The sequence below is a fragment of the Nanorana parkeri genome, unplaced genomic scaffold (genome assembly GCF_000935625.1).
Source record: "Nanorana parkeri isolate BGI_ZX_2015 unplaced genomic scaffold, ASM93562v1 scaffold25, whole genome shotgun sequence".
Classification (NCBI taxonomy): Eukaryota; Metazoa; Chordata; class Amphibia; order Anura; family Dicroglossidae; genus Nanorana; species Nanorana parkeri.
Genome location: NW_017306293.1, coordinates 3,593,017 through 3,618,651, shown reverse-complemented (window position 1 = coordinate 3,618,651; position 25,635 = coordinate 3,593,017). Strand labels below are relative to the sequence as shown.

Here is a 25,635-nt window from a genome sequence, read left to right as displayed (position 1 = left end):
TGAAAATTAAATAAAAAAATAAATTTAAAAAAACGTTGTTTTTTTTCTTGCCTCAGACGCAAAAGGAGCTTGCTACGGCTATGCTCCCGTGGTGCTCATGCGGCTGCCGGCTGAATGTGTCAGATGCTGCAGATGGAAAGGTGCAGGACACCCAATGTGCAACTTCGGCCACATGAGCACCATGGGAGGACAGGACGTCGGGACATGTAGGGCGCACTGGAATGTAAGCCGGCCGACTCCCTGCGTTCAGGTGTGGGAGGGGGTGTGGAGCTGTACTGAAGTCAATGGCATCGCCCACATTGCGATCGCCCGCACTCAGAATGCAGGCACATTAGTGCCTGCATTCCGGTCCAGTGCGATCTGCAAAAATAGTGCTCGCAGCATTTTTGCGGATCGCACTGGACTGGAACGCAGGTGATCGCACTGTGGGCGAGGGGCCTGCCTGCGGAGCCTGGCTGCGGTGCCATTGACTTCAATGCACCGCCACGCCCCCTCCCGCCCCTGAATGCAGGTGTTTTTTCGTTGGTAGATCTCTATGAGCTCGTCATTTGAAAAGTAGATCTCCAGACGAAAAATAGTGGGCGCCCCTGCCATAAGGCAATCGGATATTCCCTGGATAAACAATCTCTGATGCTTAATATACCTATAAGAACTCAATATCCAGTAATATTCTGTGCACTTAAGAATACATCCAGACTTTTTTTTTAAACAATGAACTGAGCTAGCTAGAACTAGCTCTTGGGGGAGTCTACTACACATTTTCACAGCTCTAACTGTGAAGAATCCTTTTCGTATGCAAAGGTTAAACCTCTTTTCCTCCAGACGCAGAGTGGCCACTGGTCCTTTGCAGTGACCTTAAAGTGAATAATTTGGCACCAAGCTCACTATATGGACCATTTATTTATTTATACATGGTGATCATGTTCCCCTTAATCGCCTCAGGTGAGCTAATCTTTCCTCATAGCTGAGCTCCTCCATGCCTGTTATGAGTTTAGTTGACCTTCTCTGCACTTTCTCCAGTTCCACAACATCCTTTTTGTGAACTGGTGCCCAAAACTGAACTGCATATTCCAGATGAGGTTTTCCTAATGCTTTGTACAGTGCAGGATTATGTCTCTATCTCTGGAGTCTAGACCCTGTATAATACAAGAAATTATTTTGCTGGCTTTAGAACCTGCTGCTTGACATGGCATGCTATTATTGAGTCTATAATCTACCAGAACACCCAGATCTTTCTCCATCATTGACTCCCCCAAACATACTCCCCCTAGAGTGTATGACGCATGGATGTTTTTAGTCCCCAAGTGCAGAACTTTACATTTATCAACATTAAACCTCATATGCCAAATAGATGCCCAATAACACAGTGCATTCAGATATGCTTGTAAGTTGGAGACATCCTGTAAGAACTGTATTCCACTACATAACTTGGTGTCATCTGCAAACACAGGAATAGTACTTTTAATCCCCAATTATATGTCATCAGTAAATAGGTTAAACAGTAAGTGGCCCAACAGTGAACCTTGGGGGACACCACTTACAACCTCAGACCATTCAGAGTACGAATCATTGATCACCACTCTCTGAATACGGTCTTTAAGCCAGTTTTCTATACAATTACATATTGAATGCTCTATCCCTGCAGACAGGCCCGGATTTCCCACAAGGCCACCGAGGCCCGGCCTTTATTTTCAAGCAAAAACAATTGCATGTGATCTTTGATCAAACTTTCAAGTATCTTCCCAACTATTGAAGTTAAACTTACAGGTCTGTAATTACTTGGTAAAGACTTTGATTCCTTTTTAAATATATGCACCACATTGGTTTTGCGCCAATCCATCAGTACCAAGCCAGTCGTTAGAGAGTCTCTAAAAATTAGATACAATGGCTTTGAAATTACACAGCTCAATTATTTGAGGACACGTGGGTGTAAGCTTGGACTATGTGATCAGGTATTGGAGATGTAAGTTACTTTTGCCTCACTCTCAAGGCTAATATCATTACAGTAAGTTTGAAAAAGCCAAACATGCACCATACCTGGTATATTTGGTAGTTATTTCTCTCAAAAGTTGGTAATTGACAAGATCAAACATGTCAGTCATAAACACACACCCTGTTTTCAAGCAGGCCAGATGCTAATTTGGAATGTCTGGAAGAACCTTTTAGGGTGATGTGTGTGACGGTAATCAGGTTTATGCCTATTAATATTAAATATGAAATTCTCTTGTCCCCCAGCTTAAAACAAATGCAGCCTTTCATTTAGTTGTAGTGACCTAACGATGCCCTCAGTTGGCCAGGTCTCTTTAAATTCTAGGGAACAAGGGTCTGCTAATCTGGGCCTGTGATCCTTATAGTTCTTAAGTGAAGCACTAAAACTGATTGTTATCTAGAGTTTCCTTTGCACCTGGCGTTAATCAGTTTAGGTGATACCTTTATGATCGTGATCCCCCTGACAACTGTACACAGAATGCCAAACAAATACCACATAGATGTTATAAGAATGGAACAAAACTAATTTGTTCATTTAAATCAGGGGGGTTAGTGGCTCTAAGAAAGAAATAATAGACCACCTGATAATTGTGATACCATTGAAAATGTCTCCCAATTGATTCTGAAGTTTTACATTGAGGGTGGCATAAGTGTGATCATCTATCCATTTCCAAAGGGGAGGTTTTGTTTTACCTACATAGAAGACTCCATACTTGCACATTAGTAAGTAAAGAATCCTTCTGGTTTGACAGTTAGCAACATGTTGGGGATTATATAAATTCCCAATGGGTAGTCTAAATCCTATTTCAGTACATGTAAATTTGCAATAGGTACATGAACAACATATACAGGTCCCACAAGGTAGACACCTACATGGATACCCTCTACTATATGCTGAGGCAATGGCATATATGCACGGGCTGTTAACAGCTATGTGAATTTGCATGGAGAGATTGAATTTTGCTAATAATTATTCCTTCCACAATAAGCATGTTTGCTAGCACTGCCTAATAACAACTGTAATGTTAATCTGTTAAGCTCTTTTATGTAATATTGTTTTGGAGCATAAACTATATATTCTCCTTATCAGCAAAGTAAACTAGTATTTTAATAAGCACACAATGGCAAATAGAGAACTGTTCTGAAACCGAATGATGATTTTTGTGATGTGTCATGATCCTTGTCATATCCCAAAGTCAGATATTTAGCATTTCATTTGTATGTTTTTATAATCCTGCATTCACAAATGCATTGTGAATCTGAGCCAAAGAAAATCAGTCCCATTCTCATTCTGTGGCTGTCATTGTTAGAATAATCCATCTATAGCACAAGAGAGCACGGTACATGCTCATTTATTGGTTCCTTTTATACCACTATAAACAGCTTTTAATATGCTCAGTTTCAAAAATATTGAAGCCAAACTTCAGCCAAAACTTTTTTTTAGCTTCGAATGGAGTCAGGAAAGGTTATAACTTCTGTCAGGTTTTTATTGCTGTTTGTGGCCTTGTTGAGAATGTTTCTATTTATTCTCTTAGTGAGTACACAAGAAGCAAGAAATGTCTCGCCAAAAGGGATGCATACAGCAATAAAAACTTAAGTTGTTATTTCTCCCCACTCGGCTAAAGAAAAATCCTTTTATTGCTGACCACACCACTTTTGGAGAGGTTTGCTTAATTTGTCATCCCAGTGATTACACATGATTTGTTATGGGAAATAGGGTCAAAGACAGATAGAGGTCCTAACCCTTCCCTAATCTGTCAAAATCTATCAAAATAATTTGATTTAACACAGGCTTTAAGCAAACCTGTCTCATTTGATGCAAAAGAGCAGAGCTGATGGTGCTAGGTCTTAAGTGAAGGTTCATATAGAGTTGAATGTCTTAAAATGCATTAGATATTAGGCAGGTAGCTAATGTATAGTGAACATTCTACAGGAACACTTCAGATAAGAGGCAAAAATGACACGCTAAACCCAAGGTTGAAATTTAAATGTAAGCTCAGATCTGTTCCAAAGAAATATCAAATAGGGGTTAAGTAGCAGTCAAAGGACACCCCCTGCATCAGAGCTTGAAATTTATTATGAGAGTGGGAGATGGACCCTAAAAATAGGTAGTGCAGTGAAAAATATTACAATGTAAATAAGCAAGCTCAAGAGCAGCTGTTTGTAGCACCCAAAGGCCATCTGACCCCCAAAACTCTTTGGCTACTTGTCTGTAAGGAATCTGCTTCAATAAAACCTACATTTGGCCTCCTGCCTTGGGTATGGTGCTCTATTCTTGATTCTGCACACTGAAACACTGCAGAAATAATTATTATATTGTACATTCATGCTGCCATTGTCAACTAATGCTTTAATTTCAGTACTCTGCAATCAGCAACATGGTAACAGCATAGAAGCTGCATGAAGTCTATACACTGTGTGTCTGGATCCTACAGGGTATTATTTAGCATAGCATTAGCATGGCAGAGTTCAGATAGTACAATTACTACATTGAAATCTCGGCAGTGACAGCTAAAATAGTTCCTATTCCTTTGCCAACCTTTGCAGAAACCACTGCCAAATATTAACTATTCAGCTATAAACATCCCACTGATGCGATATCAGTGAACACACACCCTAGTCCACTCACTTCCACAGGAACCAATTATTCCTCCACTGGGCTCTACCATGTTGACTTTTTCACAGCATAGAGAACGGGAATCCAGACTGTCAATCACAGACACAACTAAGCCTAAAGTGTTGAATTTCAAAATTAGACTGGAAAATTACTTACTCGTGTTAATTAAGTTTTGGGAATATGTGCTATACCCCTTTAAAGATATATGGATATTAATGCCTGTCTGTCAGTTTGTCATATGTTACATACCATTGATCCAACCACTGAGTTCTTTTGATAAAACAATATTATACCATAATACATCCTTTTTTACACATTTTATAAAAAAAGTATTTTTATTAACCTTTTGAAACTTGTTTATTAAAAACAAGTATACACACCACAGGGTGTGGTGTGTGTCATTGAGTAGTAATTTGGTAGCAATTGGCAGTGATGCATAAGAGCTATCTAACATTGACAGGTGTTATATGACTATGAATATTCTTCCTCAAGTTTTAGATGGAGTAGTTATTTAAAAGTTCTAAGTGTTGATTGCGTGGTTTACAAGGTCATTTTAAAACGAGCTGTATGATTACGATATAATGATAATATGCACCAGAGCATGTGGAGTGTGAAATAGTTTTTAGTAAAATATTTTAAAAGGTTGATTAGTAATAATATAGCGTAGCCCAGGTACATCCATTATACTGTTGTAGTCCAGGGATCCATACAGTGGAGGTTTGTGGGAATTGCAGTACGCAGCAAGGGAAAAATTATATTGAACGGAGTTAACTGGACTAAAATTCCCAGAAGGCCGTGGAGTCGGCAGGGGAGTGGACTGGGAGTGCGTGGAAAGAGTCCGCTCAGTCCGAAACTGAGTGAGCAAGTGTGTTTCCTCCATCTACACTTAACTGTGTGAATGGAGTAATCTCCACCTGGGCCAAGCTTCCGTAATCTTGCTAGTCGGCCCTGCTGGCTCTCAAAACACTTGAACAATGCCTGCATCCAATCAGATTGTTCCGGTATTTTGACAGCCAGCGGGGCCGACTAGCAAGATACTTGAGCTTGGCCCAGTGGGAGATTCTCCATCCACACAGCTTAGCATAGATGGAGGAATCTGTTGCACTTTTCCCATGTGACCATAGAAAATCTGCAGATAATTGTAAGGTGTATGGCCAGCTTTAGACACTGAGAAGGACAGGATTCCAGCAGTGCTGTATAGTGATTCCTGCTGTGTGAATACTGTTTGGCAGGAAATAATTCTGTATATTGCAAGAGCTGGGGTACGTTGCTTCAGATTGAGGGAAAGCACCACTCAAAAAAGCTGAACAGAGAGTTGTGGCCTGGATGAGTGGCCGGAGGCAGAGACTTGCATTTCAACTGACATAGGGACCCAGATCCTGCAAACTTGAACCTGGAGAACTGCATCGCTATCACCTGACGTTCACATCTGCTGTATCCTGTATCCAGAGAGCTGTGAGATTCAAGCAAAGTCCGCTGGAGGAGATGGGACGCCCTTCAAGACCCTACTGAACAAGAAACCGCAGTGGTGTACCTCGATCCAATTTAAACTACTTCAACATATCTTTGCAGTGGCCAAAAAAATATTGTATGCTCCTTGAGGAACCCAATACTTTCCTTCACCCAATTCATGAACATTTGTGTCACCCCTTTTAAGCTGTTCTTTTTCCTTTTTCTAGCAAGTGATGAGATATTGTGTACAAAGTGCATTTTTAAAACATTCAGAAGGCTAAGGGAAAATTCTCTTTTAAAGTGAAAATTAACGTTGCAAAGTAAACATGCTTTAATCCTTCATTAAATCAACCCCATTTCCTCTGGATAGGATGTGGAGAGACAGGTAACAGAATAAGGAAGATTGAGGGGATGGAGAATCTTCTTTGTTGCTGTGCAGATGGGTGACACTAAGCCAATTGAGATGCACCTTACCTCTGCCATGGCTTTTCCGGAATTACCTCAGTCTACTGTAAAGGTCAATTTGAAGGGAAAGTCTGCAAGCCCTTGCTTTGATTCACCTCTGTGGACTGCTACTTATGTTGTGGCCCAGAGACAGGCCCCCAGTGCTGTTTATGAAAAAGTCACCCAACTCTTGCTGCTGAGATGTAGAAATTCTAAAGAGTACCCCAGGGATCCCAACCTGAAAGAAGCACTTTCAGGGAGGTGTCCCTCTCATTTCAGGGAGGTGCCCTCTCCCCACCCCCATCCTCAGGAGGGGGATGGGAGGGGCTGGGAGAGAGCACCCCCCTGAAATGATGGCAGATTGCACAGGAAGCAATACCTTATTTGCTATCTGCAGGCTTTTTTTTTTTTTTTTAGTATTCTGACAGTTGTAGTCATCAGAATAAATAAAATAAAAAAGGCATACGAATGCATAGCTAGATTCCTATTGGCTATTGCACTTTGCAATAGCCAATAGCAAACTAGCTATGGCACCCGCCCTCTGCTGCTTTCAATCACCAGAAGAGGACCTGATAGAAAAATCCAGGTCACCCTCTGCTGATTGACCCCCCCTCCGCTCTGCTAGCTATGCATTTGTATGCCATTTTTTTCTTTTCTGACTGACGGTCGGGCCGCGGCTCCCGATATCAGAAAAGAAAAAAAAACGATCGCAGGGAAAGGTTTAATCTGCTCGATCGAGCAGATTAAACCTTTCTGGGAGGAAGTGTTTCTCTCCCGGGCGGCCGGGAGCCGCCATCTAATAGCGGGAGACTCCGGAGCGTCCGGGGGAGTGGGGATGTCTGAGTACCCTAAGGGGGCTTGTCTGCAGTGGGTTGTGAGCAAACAGTGGCCAAGAAATAGGTTACAAGATCATTATCATATGAGCTCTTAGCAACCTGTGGAGCTCTGCCTGGCTTCCTGCCCAGTTCACTGACGACATTGATTGTCAGGAGCTCGGTGGGACGCCATCTAGAGAGTCCTGCTCAGCTTCCTGGCAACTCATGATGTCAGTCACCTAGGCAGGAAGCCAGACAGAGCACCACAGGTTGCTAAAAGCCCGATGTACGGCTGATTTCAGCCGATATATACGGCTGAAATCAGCCGTAACAGCCTGAAGTGAATAGCCGAACAGCGTCCGGCTCACTTCGCTTTAGGTCAGTCATTCACTCGGCTGCCTACGGCAGCTTAGTGAATAGACCCCATAGAGTCTGTAACACGTTATTTGCTTTCCCATTAACCCTTTCACTGGCCCTTTGTAAAACAGGACCATCAACTCTCAGAAATTAAAGTTTTTTTTGGTCTCAGACTTCTAGAATGCGTTTTTCCAAGTGGGGGAGAGTGTAGGGACCCTGCCTCAAGCTGGAGTATCCCTAGTCTAATTTTAGCAGGCAGCTAGGCTGTAGTCAGCCTAAGCTCTAAGTGCTATTGTCTCTGTATTTGTTGGGTTTCCTTCTTTCCAGAGAGTTCCCAGCAGATAGAGCAAGAAGAAACAATATTACTGAGTTCTAAATATTACTTTCTTTCTGACAAATCACTATTTTATTTTATTGTCAGTGACGCATGCTGAGAAGAACATACATATTTGGGATGACCTTGCAGAATAGTCTTTGCCTCCTGCCTGAGGCCTAGAGAGGATGATCTTGCAGAATAGTCTTTGCCTCCTGCCTGAGGCCTAGAGAGGATGATCTTGCAGAATAGTCTTTGCCTCCTGCCTGAGGCCTAGAGAGGAGATTGTGCTGTAAGTCTGTGCCTCCCAGTCCTAGTGCCTGGAGTGTGTCTTTGCTGAAAGAGGTCCACAATTACAGATTGCCGGTCTAGGCTTAAAGGTCCACAACCTGCACTGGATACTAGTAGAAGATCTGTGATATTTTTGCTGCCATTTTTGGGTATCCTGAGCCCCAAACCTCTCTCCTGGAGTTTATTGTGCCAAATAAACTCTTTATGCATTGTGAAGTGACAGGCATCCTTCATTCTGATAGTTTATATGCTAGCCCATGAACCATCTGGGGGATCTCCTCAGGGGTAGAGGGATGGGGGGAACACATACATTGTTTTTTGAGAAGCTTACAGCACACCATAATAACTCTATGAGCAAGTTTCAGAATATCTGCAACCAGTGGATATACCATTATTACCTACCTGCTTTCAACAGAGACTCCTTAAAGCTTTGAATTTTCCTTTACCCCATGCTCCTCAAATACATTGGAGGGGGAGCTTAGTTAAGTGTTTATCCCTGAATAACCGCCCCCCACCACGAGGCTAGGTCTTATATCATCTCCACCCGCCCTTTCCTTCCCTCTTTTTCTTAACTCTCTCCAAACAATATTTCCAATACTGTATAGATCTCGTTGCCACCCTCGCCACATAATACCAGTACCCACTTGGGCTTGAGCCGCCTTACGAAATAACCTCTAGGCTGTCTGCTCTTCCAAATAGAATGTGATTTTTTGTTTCAGTTTATCTTGAAATGGTGCTTCCTTAGGATATTGTTTCCCCTACTAAATGTATACACCTTTTTTTGTATTATTATTAATTATTATTTTGTATTTTTTTTGTATTATTCCCATCAGTGCTTGTTCTGATTGGAAACTTGATAAAACTAACAAAAATCTAACAAAAATAAATCCAAATTGATACATAGTTTTTTTTTGTTTTGTTTTTTTTAATAAAGAGGCCAGTTTATTTCACTTACAGTATAAACTCATTGCAAATCCTTGTAACAGGGTAACACATTTATGACTGAGCTTTGTGCTTATTTATAAATGCTTCTAAGAGCAAGGACTGTTTGCAGCTCATGGGGCAATCTAAGCTCCTATACACATACATCCTTAATAAATAAAAGTTTAAAATCTTAGGAGCACTAACATGTCCATCTTGTACTGGTCTGACTTCAAAGGAGTCTTTTCTGATAGGTTTCTTGGGTTTACTGCACTTAAGAATAGGAATTTTTAACTGAATAAGACTGTTGCATTTGGACATAGTATAAGTTACTCCTCTAATGAAACAATAGATCTCTCTGGAAAAGGCAAAGGACAACACTCATCCACACCTTGTAGTGCTGAATTTACCTCAGATGTTACTTTGAGACTCCAAGGTAAGCGTAGAGCAATCAGTGTGTTAGTAAGCAATAAAAGTTGCTCAGTAATGTATGTTGTCTATTTTCAGAACATGTATGTACTTTGCACCTAGGAATAGTTAAAGTGAGGCTAAGATGGCCTTCAGTTATGCAAAAAATGCCCATGTGTACAATCTTGAACGGGGTAAATTTCAAAAGGATCTACACAAAGAAAATTGTTATTGTGCAGTGTATTACACAATCAGACATACTGTACAAACAACATTGAAGTTGAAATATTGCATTGATACTTCACACTGTATTGCTGAACAGTAACTGAAAGTTAATGTTATTGTATTTGGTGCACTGATCCATACTATTTACAGGTAATTCAGGCTTTTGGAAATACAGAAATACTGTCTTTCTACTTTCATGTTTAAAACCTGACCACTGGTGAGAAAGTAATTAATAATAATAGACATTTAGTAGGTTTTTAACCAGAAGTACTATGGGACAGTCCTATGTATCGCTTTCATGCTTGAATATTAAATGATGATCATGTTTATTTAAAAAAAAAGATACAAGGATTTTTTAATGCACACGAAAGGAAGCCGGATAAAGAGCTGACAAAGGAAACCGGTTGTTGGAACATCATTATCTACTGCCTGTTTTCACTACCCTTCAGAAAGTTCCATCTGCATAAGAGCAGTGATGTGTGCAATCCATGGATTATATTCCATACATATTCTCACACAGTTTTGGATTACCAGTACACCTTATATTTTCTTCTCTTTATGCTCCTTGAAAAACCTATGACGTTGCTGTGTACATTAATAGAACCAACTAGTGGATTTAATGCAGCTGCTCCAAGCACCAAGCTTGTTCGTGGACTCAGATGCATGCCCTTGGGCCATCAAGCAGGATCTGTGAGCCTCTTTACATTCTTCCTGAGCCTGCAAATGCTTCTAACAATCATTACAGTAATAAGAGCGTATGAATAACATGAAGAGGATTTCAGAAAAGTCAAGTAATGGCAAGCTGCTAAGCATTGCTCAGTAGCGGTGATAACATAATTACTACAACAAGCATTACAGAGTTCATGTAAGTGTTGGTTTGATGAAAGGCTCAGAGTGACCTGGTTGGGGTACCGAGATCTTTCCAAAGTGCAGTAATGACATTGTACGTCCAGTAGAGAAGAATTGCCTGTAGAGACATATGACATAGTGGCCTGCTACTTCACATAGCCATATCTTCTTACAGTGTTTTTCACTGACAACATGTCATGAACCCACCTAAGAATTGGGGTAGGTAAATCAAGATGTTCCTGGAGGCTGTCAGTGTTTGATTCCATTTCTGATGTCATACCACCTCACGCACAGGGTTGGCTTTCATTGTTTGTAGAGGCACAATCTCTTTTTTCTCCTCTTTCACTGGGGATTCTTTCCTGTATTAACATAAACATGTTCTTTTAAATAATAAGACGCTATCACATCAGGAGGTGTGTCAGCACACACGCAACCAACCCCAATACAGTTCTAAGTATTTTGCCTTTCCTTTTAAATTTGGTAACATATAATAATTGGAAGAATTTGTATCAGATGCCACATAAATCTCATAGACATTTAAAGTTTTTAAAGACATTTAAATGTAAACCCAATCACTAAAGTCTCAAAATCTCATACAAGCTATGCTAAATGTAACACTTTCATTTTAAAAGTAATTTTCAATATTTTTAAATCAGCTTTAATTAAAATAATACCAGGTTATCTTGCCATGAAGGTCCTTTTTTGGAAACTTCCTGTTTTCCAATTGTACTCCTTCATTGCCACCCTGTCACATGGGCGTCTGATGGAGACTACAAGTGGCCAGTTCAACAAACATTATGCAGACATGGTCCACTGTTGTCACCATTGGGAAACCTGCCCTGACAAATGCTGTGCAGACATCACTGTTGTAGCGCCTCTGTCAGAACAGGAGTGCTTATTTAAATATAGTTGCATCAGTCAGATTGTATTCTGATACTGATCTAATGGTCTATGCTCATTTGGTTTCCCCTAAGCAATCTGTTATTGTTTGCATCTGCCTGCTGCCAGGTATATCCTTGCCATAGAGCAGAGCAACCAATAATAGAGTATTATGAGTATCTATGTCTCACTAGCCAATCACTAGGAGGTTCATGGCCAGTGGTGCATGCTGGGAGAAGACATAAATATTCAGGGCGGACCATGTGAGGTGTTCTTTCTCCCCCAGGCTAACTATAGCTATGGAAGGAATAATGACTATACCCCTTAAGTGCTCCTTAAAGGAGAACTATGAGTTCTAGCCGACCTGTGACAATGTCACTGACGGCTCCCTGCAGGGATTCCCCTCCTCCCCTGTCCGATCCTCCAGCGCTGACTGGCGCAACGGACGGGGGAGGGGGCGGGTACAGCTGGCTCTGCCTCTAGATAGGCAGAGTCAGCTATCAATCCTGCAGCTGGGTGGATCTCGACAGTAACGTCGGGATCCGTCCCGGCTGCGGCGTCTCAGTATACCGCGAGCTTTAGCTAGTTTGTGTCCTCCCGTTACCCTTAGGAGAACTATGGGGAAAAGCCCTGACCCCATAGTTCTCCTTTAAATTAATTATATGTAAAAGCATAGATACTTTACTTACCCTTCTTCTACCTCTTCAATGGTGTCTGGCAGTGGTTTGTTAACTGTCTCAGGTAAGAAATATACTAGTAATCCAGATATAATTGGTGCACTTCCATATATGACCAGTGGTAAGAAAGGATAGAATTCACCAAGCATCTTCACTAGAGGAGCCACAATGCCGCCTATACGTGCCATGGTACTGCCCAAGCCAAGACCACTCTGTCTGAAATGGATGCTTTCATTAATATTTTGTACAGTGACATTGTAATACATTGGTTAAGCAAAATAGTTCAGCCTAGGCATAAGATGGACTATATTTCTGTATAGAATAATAATATATATACTGTAAAAATTAGGGAATGTTGTACAAGATACAACATGGTGTAGAATTTTATAGTTAAAAAAAAAGTATGTAAAACCTGGTAAATATATGCAGTACACTGGTTTCTGTATTTTTGCTGCTTCATTACTTTTATATTTATTTGGAGTTAAAGAGTTGCAAATATCTTCCATGCTCCTGTGCTCTACATACGTATGGTCTACAGATGGAATGGGATTTTTTTCCCCAAAACAACTAGAAAAATATTACAAATAACTGCATAAAATAACCATTATTTATTAATAAGAGATATTACTAATATTGAGTCACCATATCTACATCTTCAAACTTTCATCTTCTTTCTATTCTTTTCTGTAGCTAACTCACTCCCTGACCATCAGTGTCCTAAACTTCCCATTCACTTGTCTAATTCTTTCTTAATACATGGTTTGAGGGATGTGGACCACTTGCTCAGTAATAAATTCTAATAGAAAATCATATTCTATTGCGATTTATAGGAAATTTTGTGCAGAACTGTGAGTATTAGGATAAAGCATGCCTGCTCCAAGCATATCTGCAGGATAAGGAAATTAAATTAAATAATGAGTTAGTTTAGTGCTGAGGCTTTGTTTAGGGGGTTACACTATGTTAGGGTCAGGCATTATGGGGATTACTTAAGGTTTTAGTTTTAAGGTTTGAGTTTGAGGGGTAAGTGTTAAGGCTTTACTTGACAGGTTAGGTAAGAGTTGAGGTAGAGGGGGTACAGTTACATGCTAGGGGTTCAGAATTAAGTAAAAGGTGAAGACTTAGGTGTTGGGAGGGGGGTTATTAAGCTTTAGGTTTGTGGTTTAAAGGTTAGCGTCAGCGTTAAATGGTCAGATACAGGAAGGGTTGAATGCTAGGAGGTGCTTTAAGTTGAACTTCAGCTAAAGAAGTTGCTATATTCTCACATTGTGTGAGCTTGGCACAATGCATGTCTGTATAACATTTTCCCTGTGTCAGGCTACCGTGCACTGGTGTCCCCACACCGCATGCAGGTATCTATTCGGGAGGACCAAATACGTGACCACAGCCGACAATGCTTAGAAACTTACAGTTTATTAAACACACCAAACTCATAAAAACACAAGCAACCCCACCAACACCCACAAGTAACATAAACGTAACCAAACTAGAAGCAAACAGCAGAATACACACACAGGGTATAACAGGGCAAGTTAACATGGGGAGCAGGGCAACAAAAGGGGAGCCACAGATCAGGTCAGGGTGCAAGGAGGCAACAGGACGCAGGCGACAGGATACAGGACTGGGACAGGACTCAGGACTCGGGTATTGGCGACAATACTGAGGCAAAATCCACACTGCAGGGAGGGATTAAATACCTTTCCAGGTAGCACCAGGTGGTGATTAATTTCTAACAGCTGGGAGACACCCGTAGATGAGCACTGGACTTGCAGGTTCCAGCACCACCCAGTGGTGGTCTGGTACCTGACAACTCTTGGCTGCCTGGACACACCTGCAGGTAAGTACAGGAACTGCAGGACCTGGTTCCAGCGCCACCTGGAGGTGCTCTGGTCCCTGACACCCTGCTAGGGCCATGGGGATTCTGTAAAACACTGTCATAGCTGCAGAAACTACAGTGCTTTACAGTGATCTTCCAGGTCCCATTCTGCAGCTGTCCTGAGCCACTTCCCCTCTGCTGTTAAAACACAGCAGGTCACTTGCTCAGCACATCGGACATTCAGCAAACACCTAGTACTTCTCTCAGTGAATACAAAGCATTCTCTGATTGGATGAGGGGCAGTGCCGTAATGTCACCACCCCTCGTGGCAGTGCACCACCCATACTAGGAGGAAAATGGCTAGTATTCATTAGGAAAAATACTAGGGTTTTGCTGAGCAACCCCCGTGTAGTCACAAAAACCTCCAGGAAATGGGCAGAAGCTGGGTCCAAGGTATTTACTAACTATTGTCCATTTAAGCAGAAAAGATATGATAATTAAGGCGTCCGATATGATAATTAAGGCGTTTGAAGAGCAGAAATGTTTGGTTATTTACTGACACTGTCTAATACAGAAGGGTCAAGTAAAAAAAGAAATCTTAGATAATGTGGCAGATTTTTTTTAGACACAGAGGTTGATTTACGCAACTTAGTTATTTATTTTCCACTTAGCTCAATTAAACTGGATTCACTTTCTGAAATCTGATCATGTAAAAAAAATTCTATTTTTATATTATTAATTTTGTTAAGACAAGTTGCATCCTGCACTTTTTTTTATTGGTATTGCTTTGTGGCGCTACCTGTGAGCACACTTTAAAGCCATTCACATTACACTGTTTTTTATACCTTTACAAATTATTGGGTGCTTACAGTGAGAACAGGTTCAAATGAAGAACATGAAGTAAATCAGTCCCGCCATGCAGAAGTCTGAGATAAATATATAATTTTAGAATTTGAGGCTGATAGGTTGTAATCATTTTTTTTGTGTGAATTTTCACTTCAATTATTAAAAGATTATGTGCAAACGCAATAAGTAAATAGGGATTTTATTTTCGAATTACTGAATATTTGGCATATCCACTCATTTTATTCTGTGGACATTCTTAAATCCTTTAGTAAATCAGACTCATCATCTCAGATTTCTGACAAAATGAGGCTGATTTGCTAAATAATTTAGGAATATTCACACAAAAGATTGTGTGAATATTTTCTTCAACTATCCAATAATAGGCAGATGAAATGAAAAAAAAGCCTCATACCTAAGAGCACGCTAAAATAATATCTCAGATTGTTTTTATATCTTATGTCAGAATTCTGAAATAATGTGTCAGAATTCTGACATACTATATACTATACATCTCATACAGCTGTGAAATATTATCTCTAGGGATGTTGAGATACCAGTGCAGATACCAGTGCCGATACTTGGCATTTTCACGAGAACTACCAGGGTTGCATCGGTTGCAGCTGTAACTGGGCCCTGGTGCACCACCACTGTCCTGAAATCATTACTCTGTATTGTTTTAAAAAAACTGTCACATGACACTAAACAAGAAATGTATCAGTAATTGTATTTGTGAGTACTTGGACAAGTACTTGGTCTGAAAGAAAATGGTATCGGTGCATCCCTAATATATTTATATACTTTGAGTTTTTCTCTAATCTAGTCTTGGAGCTGGAAAAGTATTTGTACTTGTACTTGTATGTGTACCAAGTAAAGTACTTGGTATCAGAACATCCCTAATTATCTCTGTTATACTCTTAGAACATCCCCTTTTAAACAGCAGGAGGTACCTTTACAGTTCAGTGGTTTACAGGTGAGCTATCTGTTACTTTCTGTAGGCAATACGGTGTTGCATTGGCTTACATCTGCCACGTCATCAAAGATCTATATCATACTGGTTGAAAATTCCAACCCACTAATCCCCAGCATCAGCAACAAAGGCCTACCAAATTCCAATTGCATTTATTGATTGTATGATATTTTCTCTCCATAGCCAGCAGTTTCTACAAACATTTAACCATTCTCATTATATGTTTGTAAATTAAAAACACATGAACCAGAATGGTATTGTATAGAACTAAGCAATTCTGACTAATATCAAGAACTTCTCAGACCTTGTTCTATCTGTTTTGAGATGAACTATTGCCTGAGGAAGGACATATTGATGGCTAAGAACAGACAGAATTATCTGTGAGCCTCAGAAAAATGGGGAATAGTGGAATATGTGCATTCTGTTGTAAAGTAGAGCAATCTCTTGATTGTTGAAGATGAAGCCTGCCAGAAGAGAGATATGTTTATTTAATGTATTTTAAATGTATAACTTGTATATATCAAGACGTTACTACACTCAAAGGTCTTGAATAAGTTATTATATGCTGTTAATAAATTATCACTTGTTCATTTATTCAGAACCCACAATTGCAATAATTCCTTTGTATATTCACAAGTAAATTTCTGCCATCAGAGCTATTTTTACATTCATGATGTAATCTACCATTAGGTTTAGCCACATCTTCTATGAGTTACATATAATGGTTGTCATCACATGAATACAAGACCACTGAAGGGAATGTATTGGTCACATACGGCACTCTTACAACAGGCCTCTCAAGTACAGAAACCATTAACATGAACAAAGAAAATCATAACTATAACATAACTCGTTGTCTACATCAAGGACAACAGTACAAAGATAGTAAGTTGTACAAGTTGTGACGCAACAGTGCCAGACATAAAAGCAGTTGAATTGCTCATAGACGTTAAATGACAGTCTCCTGGCACAACTGTTTTCAGCTGGATCAGGTTATGATTAAATATCTAAGAGGCTCCTGCAGATACAAGATATAAATTATGTTAATGTTTGCATTATCAATAATAAATTTTTGACATCACAAAACAGGACTCACAGTATTATGGGCTTTCTTAAAAGAGGGCTCAGTAGAGGTATTTTCATTCGGACTCTCTCCATCCAATTGTAACTTCATACTGCCCCGTATGAACAGAGCAGGCAAGTAGGATGAGAGAGAGACATTGAGTCACTTCTGTGGTTCATTGGGGTTGATTTACTAAGGGAGAACAAAATGTTCACTTATCTTAGTGAATAAAGTATGAGAGCAATCACTTTGAATGCCTTCACATTTAATGTCCAACCATCAAAAACAACAGGATATCAGCTTGTACATGATTGTATGATGGAAACACTACCTCACCTTATTCCTTTAAATAGTAATAAACTCTCAACTTGTTTTCAATAATGGATCCAGATCAAACAAACATTGTCCAGCAAAGTATTTCCTTACATTTTTTTATACTGTAATTGTGGCAGACACAGTGCCAACTTCTGCCTGGTATGGCCTATGTGAACTGTGAGGATTTTTTGTACACAAACTTGACAGCTTGCATGTGATCAATATGAGAGCTGTCATGTGGCACCACATATCTGGGTATTAAAAGCAGAGATGGACAAACTAAATAGAAAAGAAGGGCTTAAGGTGAATTTGTGGAGGGCAATGGATAAACGTGGAATGGAAAATTAGGGCAATTAAAGAAATACACAACAGCTATTAAGATTCAGTTTATAGTCATGGAAATAAGAAGCCAGCATCTTAGATGACTAGGCAGTATGATTAGGATTGGAGGAACCTGAAGGTTCCTTGAGGGATATCGGGAAGGAAAACTATAGAAGAGATGGATTAGCTATATGGAGGAAAACCCAAAAGGCCGAGAAGTCTTTATGTATAAGGGTACATGTTGATGTACAGTATATATAAATATAGCTATATACACACACAATATATATATTTTTTATATATACGTGTGTGTTTTCTTGTGCTTTGGATCACTTTATTTTATTAAAGTGCTGTGCATACTGTTGGGGCTATGAACAGTACATCCTGTACTATAATAATAACAGGTACACTGACACTTAGGACATCACTGTGTTCATTTCTGGCCTAGATATTACATGAACCTTTAAATGTTTATTGTACTTTAAAAAAAAAGGGGGTAGAGTTGTTTTAGTTTGTTTTTGTATATTAATTCTAGAAATGTAATGTTCCCTGTAAAATACTAATAATTAGAGGTGTACCGAAATAGAAATTTAAAAACCGAAACAAAACCGAAATAGAAAAAATTGTCAGGCCGAAACCGATACCGAAAATGTTTTTATTTTATGTTTTTTTAATATTTTATTTTTATCTCTCTTTTATAAACTTTTAATTTTTTTATATTTATTTTTATTTATTTATTCATTTTTTATTAAATATTTTTATTTTTTACTTTACTTTTAGTGGCTTCGGGGGAAATATTAGGGGTCTAAACAGACCCATGATATTTCCCTTTTAAAATAAAAAAAGAGATTTAGGACAGAGTCCTCAATCTCTTTTTCTGTATGCCCTGTTATCAATGAACAGGAATCCTCTATGAGTGTTCCTGTTCATTGATAACTTGAGAATATAGTACGATTACTATAACCACAATTATGAATGAACAGGAGTGGATATAGATCACTTCCCATTCATTCATAATTGAGGATATATTAACCATACCATGTCCTCAATTATCTACAAACACTCAGCGATCACAACAATGTATGTAGCCTGCTCTCCTCTCTGACACGCTGTCACAGGAGGCTGATTGAGCCGTGCGAGAGCCCAGCCTCCTGTGACAGCGCTGCCTCCGCCCCCACACCGCTCTGCCGCACTGTGATAGGCAGCCGAGCGGTGTGGGAGGAGAGACACCGGCCATGCACAGCGCTCTTGTCCCGCAGTGCTCGGCCTGCTGTCACTTTCTCTCCTCCCCGCTGCGACACAGCGCAGCGCCCAGCAGAGGAAAGATATCACGGATGCACCGATGTATCGGCAGGAAAATGTCACTTTCACCATTTAGCCAAAAGTGCCATTTTCGGCCGATATGTTTCGGCGGCCGATATATCGTTTCATCCCTAATGATAATGCAAATCAATTTCAGTTTTAATTTATGTATGTCTTTCTTACCTCCATTGACTTCCACCACTTACTTTCTCTACTATCTTCAAGAAAAAATATTGAAAAAAGTAGAATACAAGTTCAGCAGCAGCAAAACAGTGGCACTGCCTGTTAATATTTAACACATTGCTGTGATATTAAAAAATCAAACTGCTTTTTCAATAAACATTTATAGTGGATATGGTATCAGATGAAATCTCCAAAGCACAAGCACAAATCCTGGAGAATGAGTAAGTCTGGAACTCTGTCTGTTAGAGCTACACAGATGTCTGGAGTGACTCTCTAGGGAAGAGATCATTGTCAGTTGGGATACAGTAAATGGAGAGATGCAAAGCTACAAACACATGGGGCAACACAGCAAAGCAGGAGAATATGGGCCATGAAGATAGTACAGCTGAGCAGAGTGATACAGGACATGTGAAAATAGAAGCTCGGCTAAATATGCAGCAGAACATAATGCATTCTCTTAATAAAACTGTGCTATTTCCCATCTGAATTGTGCTGCTATGAAAACCTTTTACACCATAACTCTTGGCTGCCTTACATTTGGCTGATACCGGTCTATCTCATTGAATCTATGGAGGATTACTGCACCCCTTCATTCCTTTTATGTTTCAGTAATATGAATGAAATTGAAGGAATGGGTAAAAAGATGCAAATACAAAAGCATAATTATTATGTAACTGCAATAATCTTATTTCATGAGGAAAGTCAGTATAACAGGTTGAAAAACAACTCTGGTTGTCAGTCAGCATTGTAAGGAAGTGTTTACAGCTACAGGAATGTAGTTTTCATAAGGAGTTTCCAGAGAAGCACTTATGTCTGTGGGGAAAATGGTGCTTGCAACCACCTTTACTTCTTACATAAAGTTTTTATTTTTTCAAGGATTCATATACAAAGATATACATGTCATGCTTTTAATGAACGGAACACTTTGTTCAATATTCTTCCTCTATTATAATAACCCAGATCATGGTGCAGTAAATATCTAGCAAGGCATACAGAGATTATGTTGAATGCAATTGAAAAATGATATACCGCCATGAGTACCACAGTACTAACATGCTATGACGCATGCCACATCCAACAATGGATGCTGATAAATAATGTGCTATACAGACTGCGAATAAATAAAATGCCAGGATGACTAATATGCATCAATGTACAACTGATGAAAGCTTAGTACTTGTAAAGCAGTATCAACTACTGTCCAAGGCTGAACCACTATTAGGAAAATAGGATCGTCTCCAGATACTCTCAGAAGAAAAAGTTATTTTCCACACTAAAGTGCTGAATGTACTCCTGATAGAGTCATTGTAGAGCTTCATGTGACATAATAATATTCTGTCTGTAGCGGTAAATGTGGCCAATGCCACTGTCCAACAGATATAATAGCAAGGTATGGTTGTATTTCTCAATCACCATGTATGACAAGTCCCGGAGTCAGGTTTATTACAATTGGGCCTCTTCTTTTGGACCAGTATTTCTATTTTACTACTCATTTCAGACCAGGGTCTTGTTTAAGGCTCTTTTCACACCTAGGCATTATGCCAGTATTTCTATTTTACTACTCCTTTTAGACAAGGGTCTTGTTTAAGGCTCTGTTCACACCTAGGCATTTGCCGCTCAAAGCTCAGTGCAACAAAATGCTCAAGACCAGAAATCCCATTCGTCTTGAGCGTGACAAAATGCTCAATGCAAGAAATCCCATTCAAGTCTATGGGACCAAAAAGTGATGTAATCTGTCAAAAAGTAGCTCATGTTCTTTTTCCAGTGACAGGCATTTTCCTGCTTGAGACAAAACACTCAGGTGTGAACAGGGGCCATACAAATAAATGGGATTCCTTGTCTTGAGCGTTTTGTAGTGCTTACCATTAAGCAGAAAAAAAAAACATCTAGGTGTGAAAGGGGACTTCACACCTAGGTACCTGAGAAAAAATCTTGCACCAGGGCCCTTTGTGCCTTAGGTCTGTCACTGAGCAGAAGGGTTAAAAGATTTGCTTGTTAACTGGGTTGAAGGGAGAGGGGGTGGGTTTTAGTGCTGAGCATCAGGATAGGTTGGTTAGGTGGAAGGGAGAAGTTCCACGGCAGGGGTAGACAAACTCTAGACCTCTAAGTGTGATGCAACTAAAAATCCCATTAGGCATTGCAAGACTCTGACAGCTACAGACATGACTCCCAGAGGCAGATGCATGGTGGGAATTGTAATTTCACTACAGTCGGAGCATCGTAGTTTGCCTACCTCTGCTCTAGGGGTTAAGAGTGGCAGCAATTGTTAAGGAGCAGCCATTTTTCCTGTGGTAGAGTAGCTAAAATCAGTGCTGTCCATCCTCCCTTAGGTTGGTTTGGGAATTTTTGTTTGTATTTATATTTTAGGAGGTTTTTTTTAATGGTTTTGTAAGCATGGTGTTTGGGGAGATGGAAACATCTTTAGTCTTTTTAGCGGTTATGGAGGCTGGTGGTGGGTGTCTGCTGTGTGGAGGTATTGTGTCCTTCCGTTGAGGCATAGGCGAACTCCTGATAATGGCAAGTTTCCCACCATGATGAAGATTGGGCAAGGAGGTGATGGTGGAGCATGGTTTTAAAAGGTCCCCTCACAGCCATATGGTTTGTAAGGACATACCCACCAAGACTAGATGAATATCAAGGGTCTATTGGCAGGTACAGTTTATTGAATTGCTCGGTTATACATTAACGTAGGAGTCTGGAAGGCATTGTCAGGGGCCTGGCAAGTGGGTATTATTTGCTGTTGGGTATATTTCCAGGTTATGTTGTTTACAGCTATTTAAACTGTTTTTCTGTGTACAATTTTGAAAGTTATGTTAATTTATTCTGGTATTTAACTATTTATAAATATGTTCTTTTGTTTATAAAATGGATCCTGTGGCCTTTTCATTCTGATTAGGAAAAAAATGATTTCAAGCTAGCTACAAGTTGTCAAGTGTTAAGTACTGAAAACAGGAAAGGCCTATCTGGCATAGCCCTGCCTTCAATGTTATGTAAGGACAGGGAGCCGGGGAAGTATGATAAAGTGGGAAGATTCAGTGAAGGAGGGAAACATAATAAAGGGAAATCATGGCCCACTACATGTATGAAATCAGAGATTAAAGAGAAAGGTAAACACTTATGTGGTTTCACTATTGTCACAGCAAGTAAGTATTTTCTGGGACAATACACAATTAAGACAAGGAAAGTGTTGTGGGGCCCCATGAATGAAGTATCAAATCATACTGACAATTTTAAATAAGTGGTTTGCCAGAGGACCTTATCCTGGCACTGGCCATCATCTGTCAGAGGAAGTAGTGGATAGGATAGAAATGCTTATCCAATCACAGTCCTGTTCTCTAAGAGGCAAGAAGTGCCTGAGTGTATTCCCCTCTCCTCTGCACATAGCATAACTGTGAATACTGAGCTAAACACTGGAGTTATTATGGGCACACTGACCTATACAGGTGACTCTGAGTGGCTGCATTGTACCAATTCTTCCAGCATTCTAGTGTCTATGGACCCTAATATCTACTTCTATCTACATTAATATGTCTACTTTCAGTACTTGAAATTGGAACTGAGTGGCTGGAGTTCCAGTAATCATTCTGATTAGCACCTCCTGGCTAAATCCAGCAGGTTCCAAACTACAGTGACATGGTGACAATGCAGGAGAGCAATTGAAATAAAGGGACAGATTGTTGTCACCCTAAAAAAAAAAGTATAAACTATTACCTTTTTGGCAGGATCATTATGTATTATTTTATAGTGAAAACTGCAAATGTAAAAACATTGAAAACGACTCTTAAAATGGCTGTAATATATTAAAGCTTATGTGAAATTATATTATTTGGGTTTTGTACTTTGCTTTAAGGTAAACTGAATGAACCTTCTGACTTTTACAGAGAAAGTGTTAGTAGGTCACTAAATGTTTTTATGGGTAGCCCGTAATTGCTTTTTATTTGCGTAGGTTTACAATCATGAGAGTCTTTTAATGATTTCCTGTGATACTTGCCTAGGAGCACAGCTAGAGTGCAGGCAAGTACGGTGGTGTAGATAATATAGATCAGATTCTCACAATGCCAATCTGCAAAGGTTTTGTAAACTATAAAAGTTTTTGGTCTGATGTGCAGATATTTACGAAAAGGTTCCATTTAACTACCAAAAGTGTTATTATGTACTAAAACTTTTACCTCAACTCTGCATTATCGCGTATATTATTTGAAAAACCAGTGTAAAGGACACACCCCTAACATGGTCCCATAAGAGGGACGGTCCCTCCAAATGAGTTAGAGTAGGGAGTTATGGACTTATTTCCCCTCTGCTACAATTTTTGCTCCATCTTCCATAAATCAGCATAACTCAGGTTTCCTTTTCAACTTTTCTCAATACTGAAAGCATTAAGAACACAATAAATAAATCTTCATTTATTACACCTGTCCACCCTTGTCCTTTATGATGGTCAGCCTCTTTGTTATCACTAATTTTAATAACTTCCTTCACCTTTAATAGGTGAATACAGAAGGATGGATGGAAATGTATTTATCTCATCTGGATGTATTTACATGCAGCATAACACAGCATAAACTTTTGAAACAGACACATTTATTTAGACTTAGGCCCCATTCACACTGAGCGACATGAAAATCGCGAGATTTGTCACGCGATTTTATATGAGCAATATTGAGCGACATGGCATGACTTTTTCCTATTGGGCTGTATGCAATCAGGAGCACAATCGCTCAAAAAGGGTCATGTAGGAGCGACAAGTTACAGCGACGAGCTACAAGCGATATTGAGCAATATTGAGCGACGAGATGTGAACAGCTCCATTGAAATGGATTGGAGAAGCTACATAGAGCGATATCGTGTGGAAATATGAGCGATATCGCTGAAAAAATCGCGCGATAAATCGCTCAGTGTGAATGGGGCCTTAAAGGGTTTCTAAATTCTCAGTTATTTTGCATATATCTACTGCTGGCAAGCAGTAGATATATGCAAAAACATAAAAATAAAAACGCTTTAAAAGTGGTTTAAACTTACTTGTGTCTTTCCCGCGCGCTACCTTCCGAAAATCTGAAAATTCTCGGGCGGCCACAAAGCTTCTTGGGGCGGGCAAATGCGCAGTTCAGATTTTCGGCCGGGAGACGAGGAGAGACGCAAGGTAAGTCTATGGAGACACCGTGGGACAGGAAGTGCCAGCAAGCCCAGAGGAGTCAGCGCTGTATCGGAGACCCGCAGCAGCGCTGGAGAGAAGGCTGAAAAGGACAGGAAAGAAGAAGATCGGATTAAGAGACATAATTTAAGGTAAGTGTTTTACTTAACATTGGGGGGGAGAGAAAAAAACATTTGACTTTAATGTCACTTTAATGATATTTGTATGCATATTTATTCAGATTACTTTTGTAATGTGTATTTAATGCACATTTGAGGAGCTTTTAAAAAAATGAAACACATTATTATTAAGATTATTCTCTATAGCAAATGTATTTCTATAGTAAAATGCTTTAAGCTGTGCTTTTCTACCCATAGGAGGTGATTGGGGGCAGTATAGTTAATATTAGAGCTGCACCGAAATGAGAATTTCAAAACCGAAATGAAAACAAATGTCAGGCCAAAACTGAAATCGAAACCGAAAATGTTTTTTTTTTCCAACCTTTTCGCATTTTTTATAATAGTTGTTCATTTGTATTTATTTTTTATAAACGTTTTAATTTTTGATATTTTATTTACGTATTTTTTATTAAATATTTTAATGTTTTTACTTTGCTGTTGGGGGCTTCGAGGGAAATATTAGGGGTCTAAACAAACTCCTGATATTTCCCTTTTAATATATCAAAAGAGATTGCGAACACAGAGTCCTAAATCTCTTTTTCTGCAGCCCTTGTGCATCAGAGGTGTCCTGCTTGCTCTGCCCACTGATCTCACAGTTTGGCATGGAGCAAGTGCAAGAATGTTTCGTGACCGTGGTATATAAAGGAGAAAATGAAATATTGGGGGAAAAGTATTTTAATGTGTTCTAAATTCTGTTGCTTCTATTCCTCTATTGCCCTATCATACATATGAACTGGTGGCAGTGAGTTTAAAAACACTTTAATTATGTTTGTATTACAAAAGGTTGCAGTATAGTGTTACAATTGCTGTTTTCTTGCAACCATGACTTTGACCAGAAATGGGGTTAATTCCTTTGCTATATCTATAGCATCCTACGGCTCATATATTCACCGCATAATGAACCCCATAGATTTGGGTCTGGTCGCACAAACCAGCTCAGGTTGCAATAGTGTGCAAATACAACAATATACAGTCAATGTTTATAGCACCTACATAACTGTTCTGTTTTCGTCAATAGCCCATATTAAATATAATTTTACAGATTTCACTACAGGTCTTCCGGAACAATTACACTCATGACTATGTTGCAGAAAACTGGTGAACCTATTTATGGTTCATTTGGTCCTCATGTTAATGGTACATGGTTGGTGGGACCACAGCAGGCATTCCCAACACATGTTGTAGACACATACCATGTAATTGTGCACGTACCCTTAACACAACACAGCATCTACAGAGATAGAATATAGAAGCACTTTTTCCCAGCATGCAAAGCAT

At 39.6% G+C, this 25,635-nt stretch overlaps 1 protein-coding gene across 3 annotated transcripts in view; it reads right to left on the bottom strand.

Moving 5' to 3' along the window:
* Positions 1-10,922: 10,922 nt before the first annotated feature.
* The window catches only part of LOC108794511 (solute carrier family 22 member 6-A-like), a 44,779-nt gene continuing 30,066 nt past the window's right edge, over positions 10,923-25,635 (bottom strand). For all 3 annotated transcript variants that reach the window (XM_018565564.1, XM_018565557.1, XM_018565572.1), the window contains 2 exons: positions 12,250-12,453; positions 10,923-11,040 (listed from right to left, as the gene is read on the bottom strand). In XM_018565564.1, the coding sequence (XP_018421066.1) occupies positions 10,956-11,040; positions 12,250-12,453 (289 nt within the window). In that variant the 3' untranslated portion in view covers positions 10,923-10,955. The remainder of the gene's footprint in view (positions 11,041-12,249; positions 12,454-25,635) is intronic.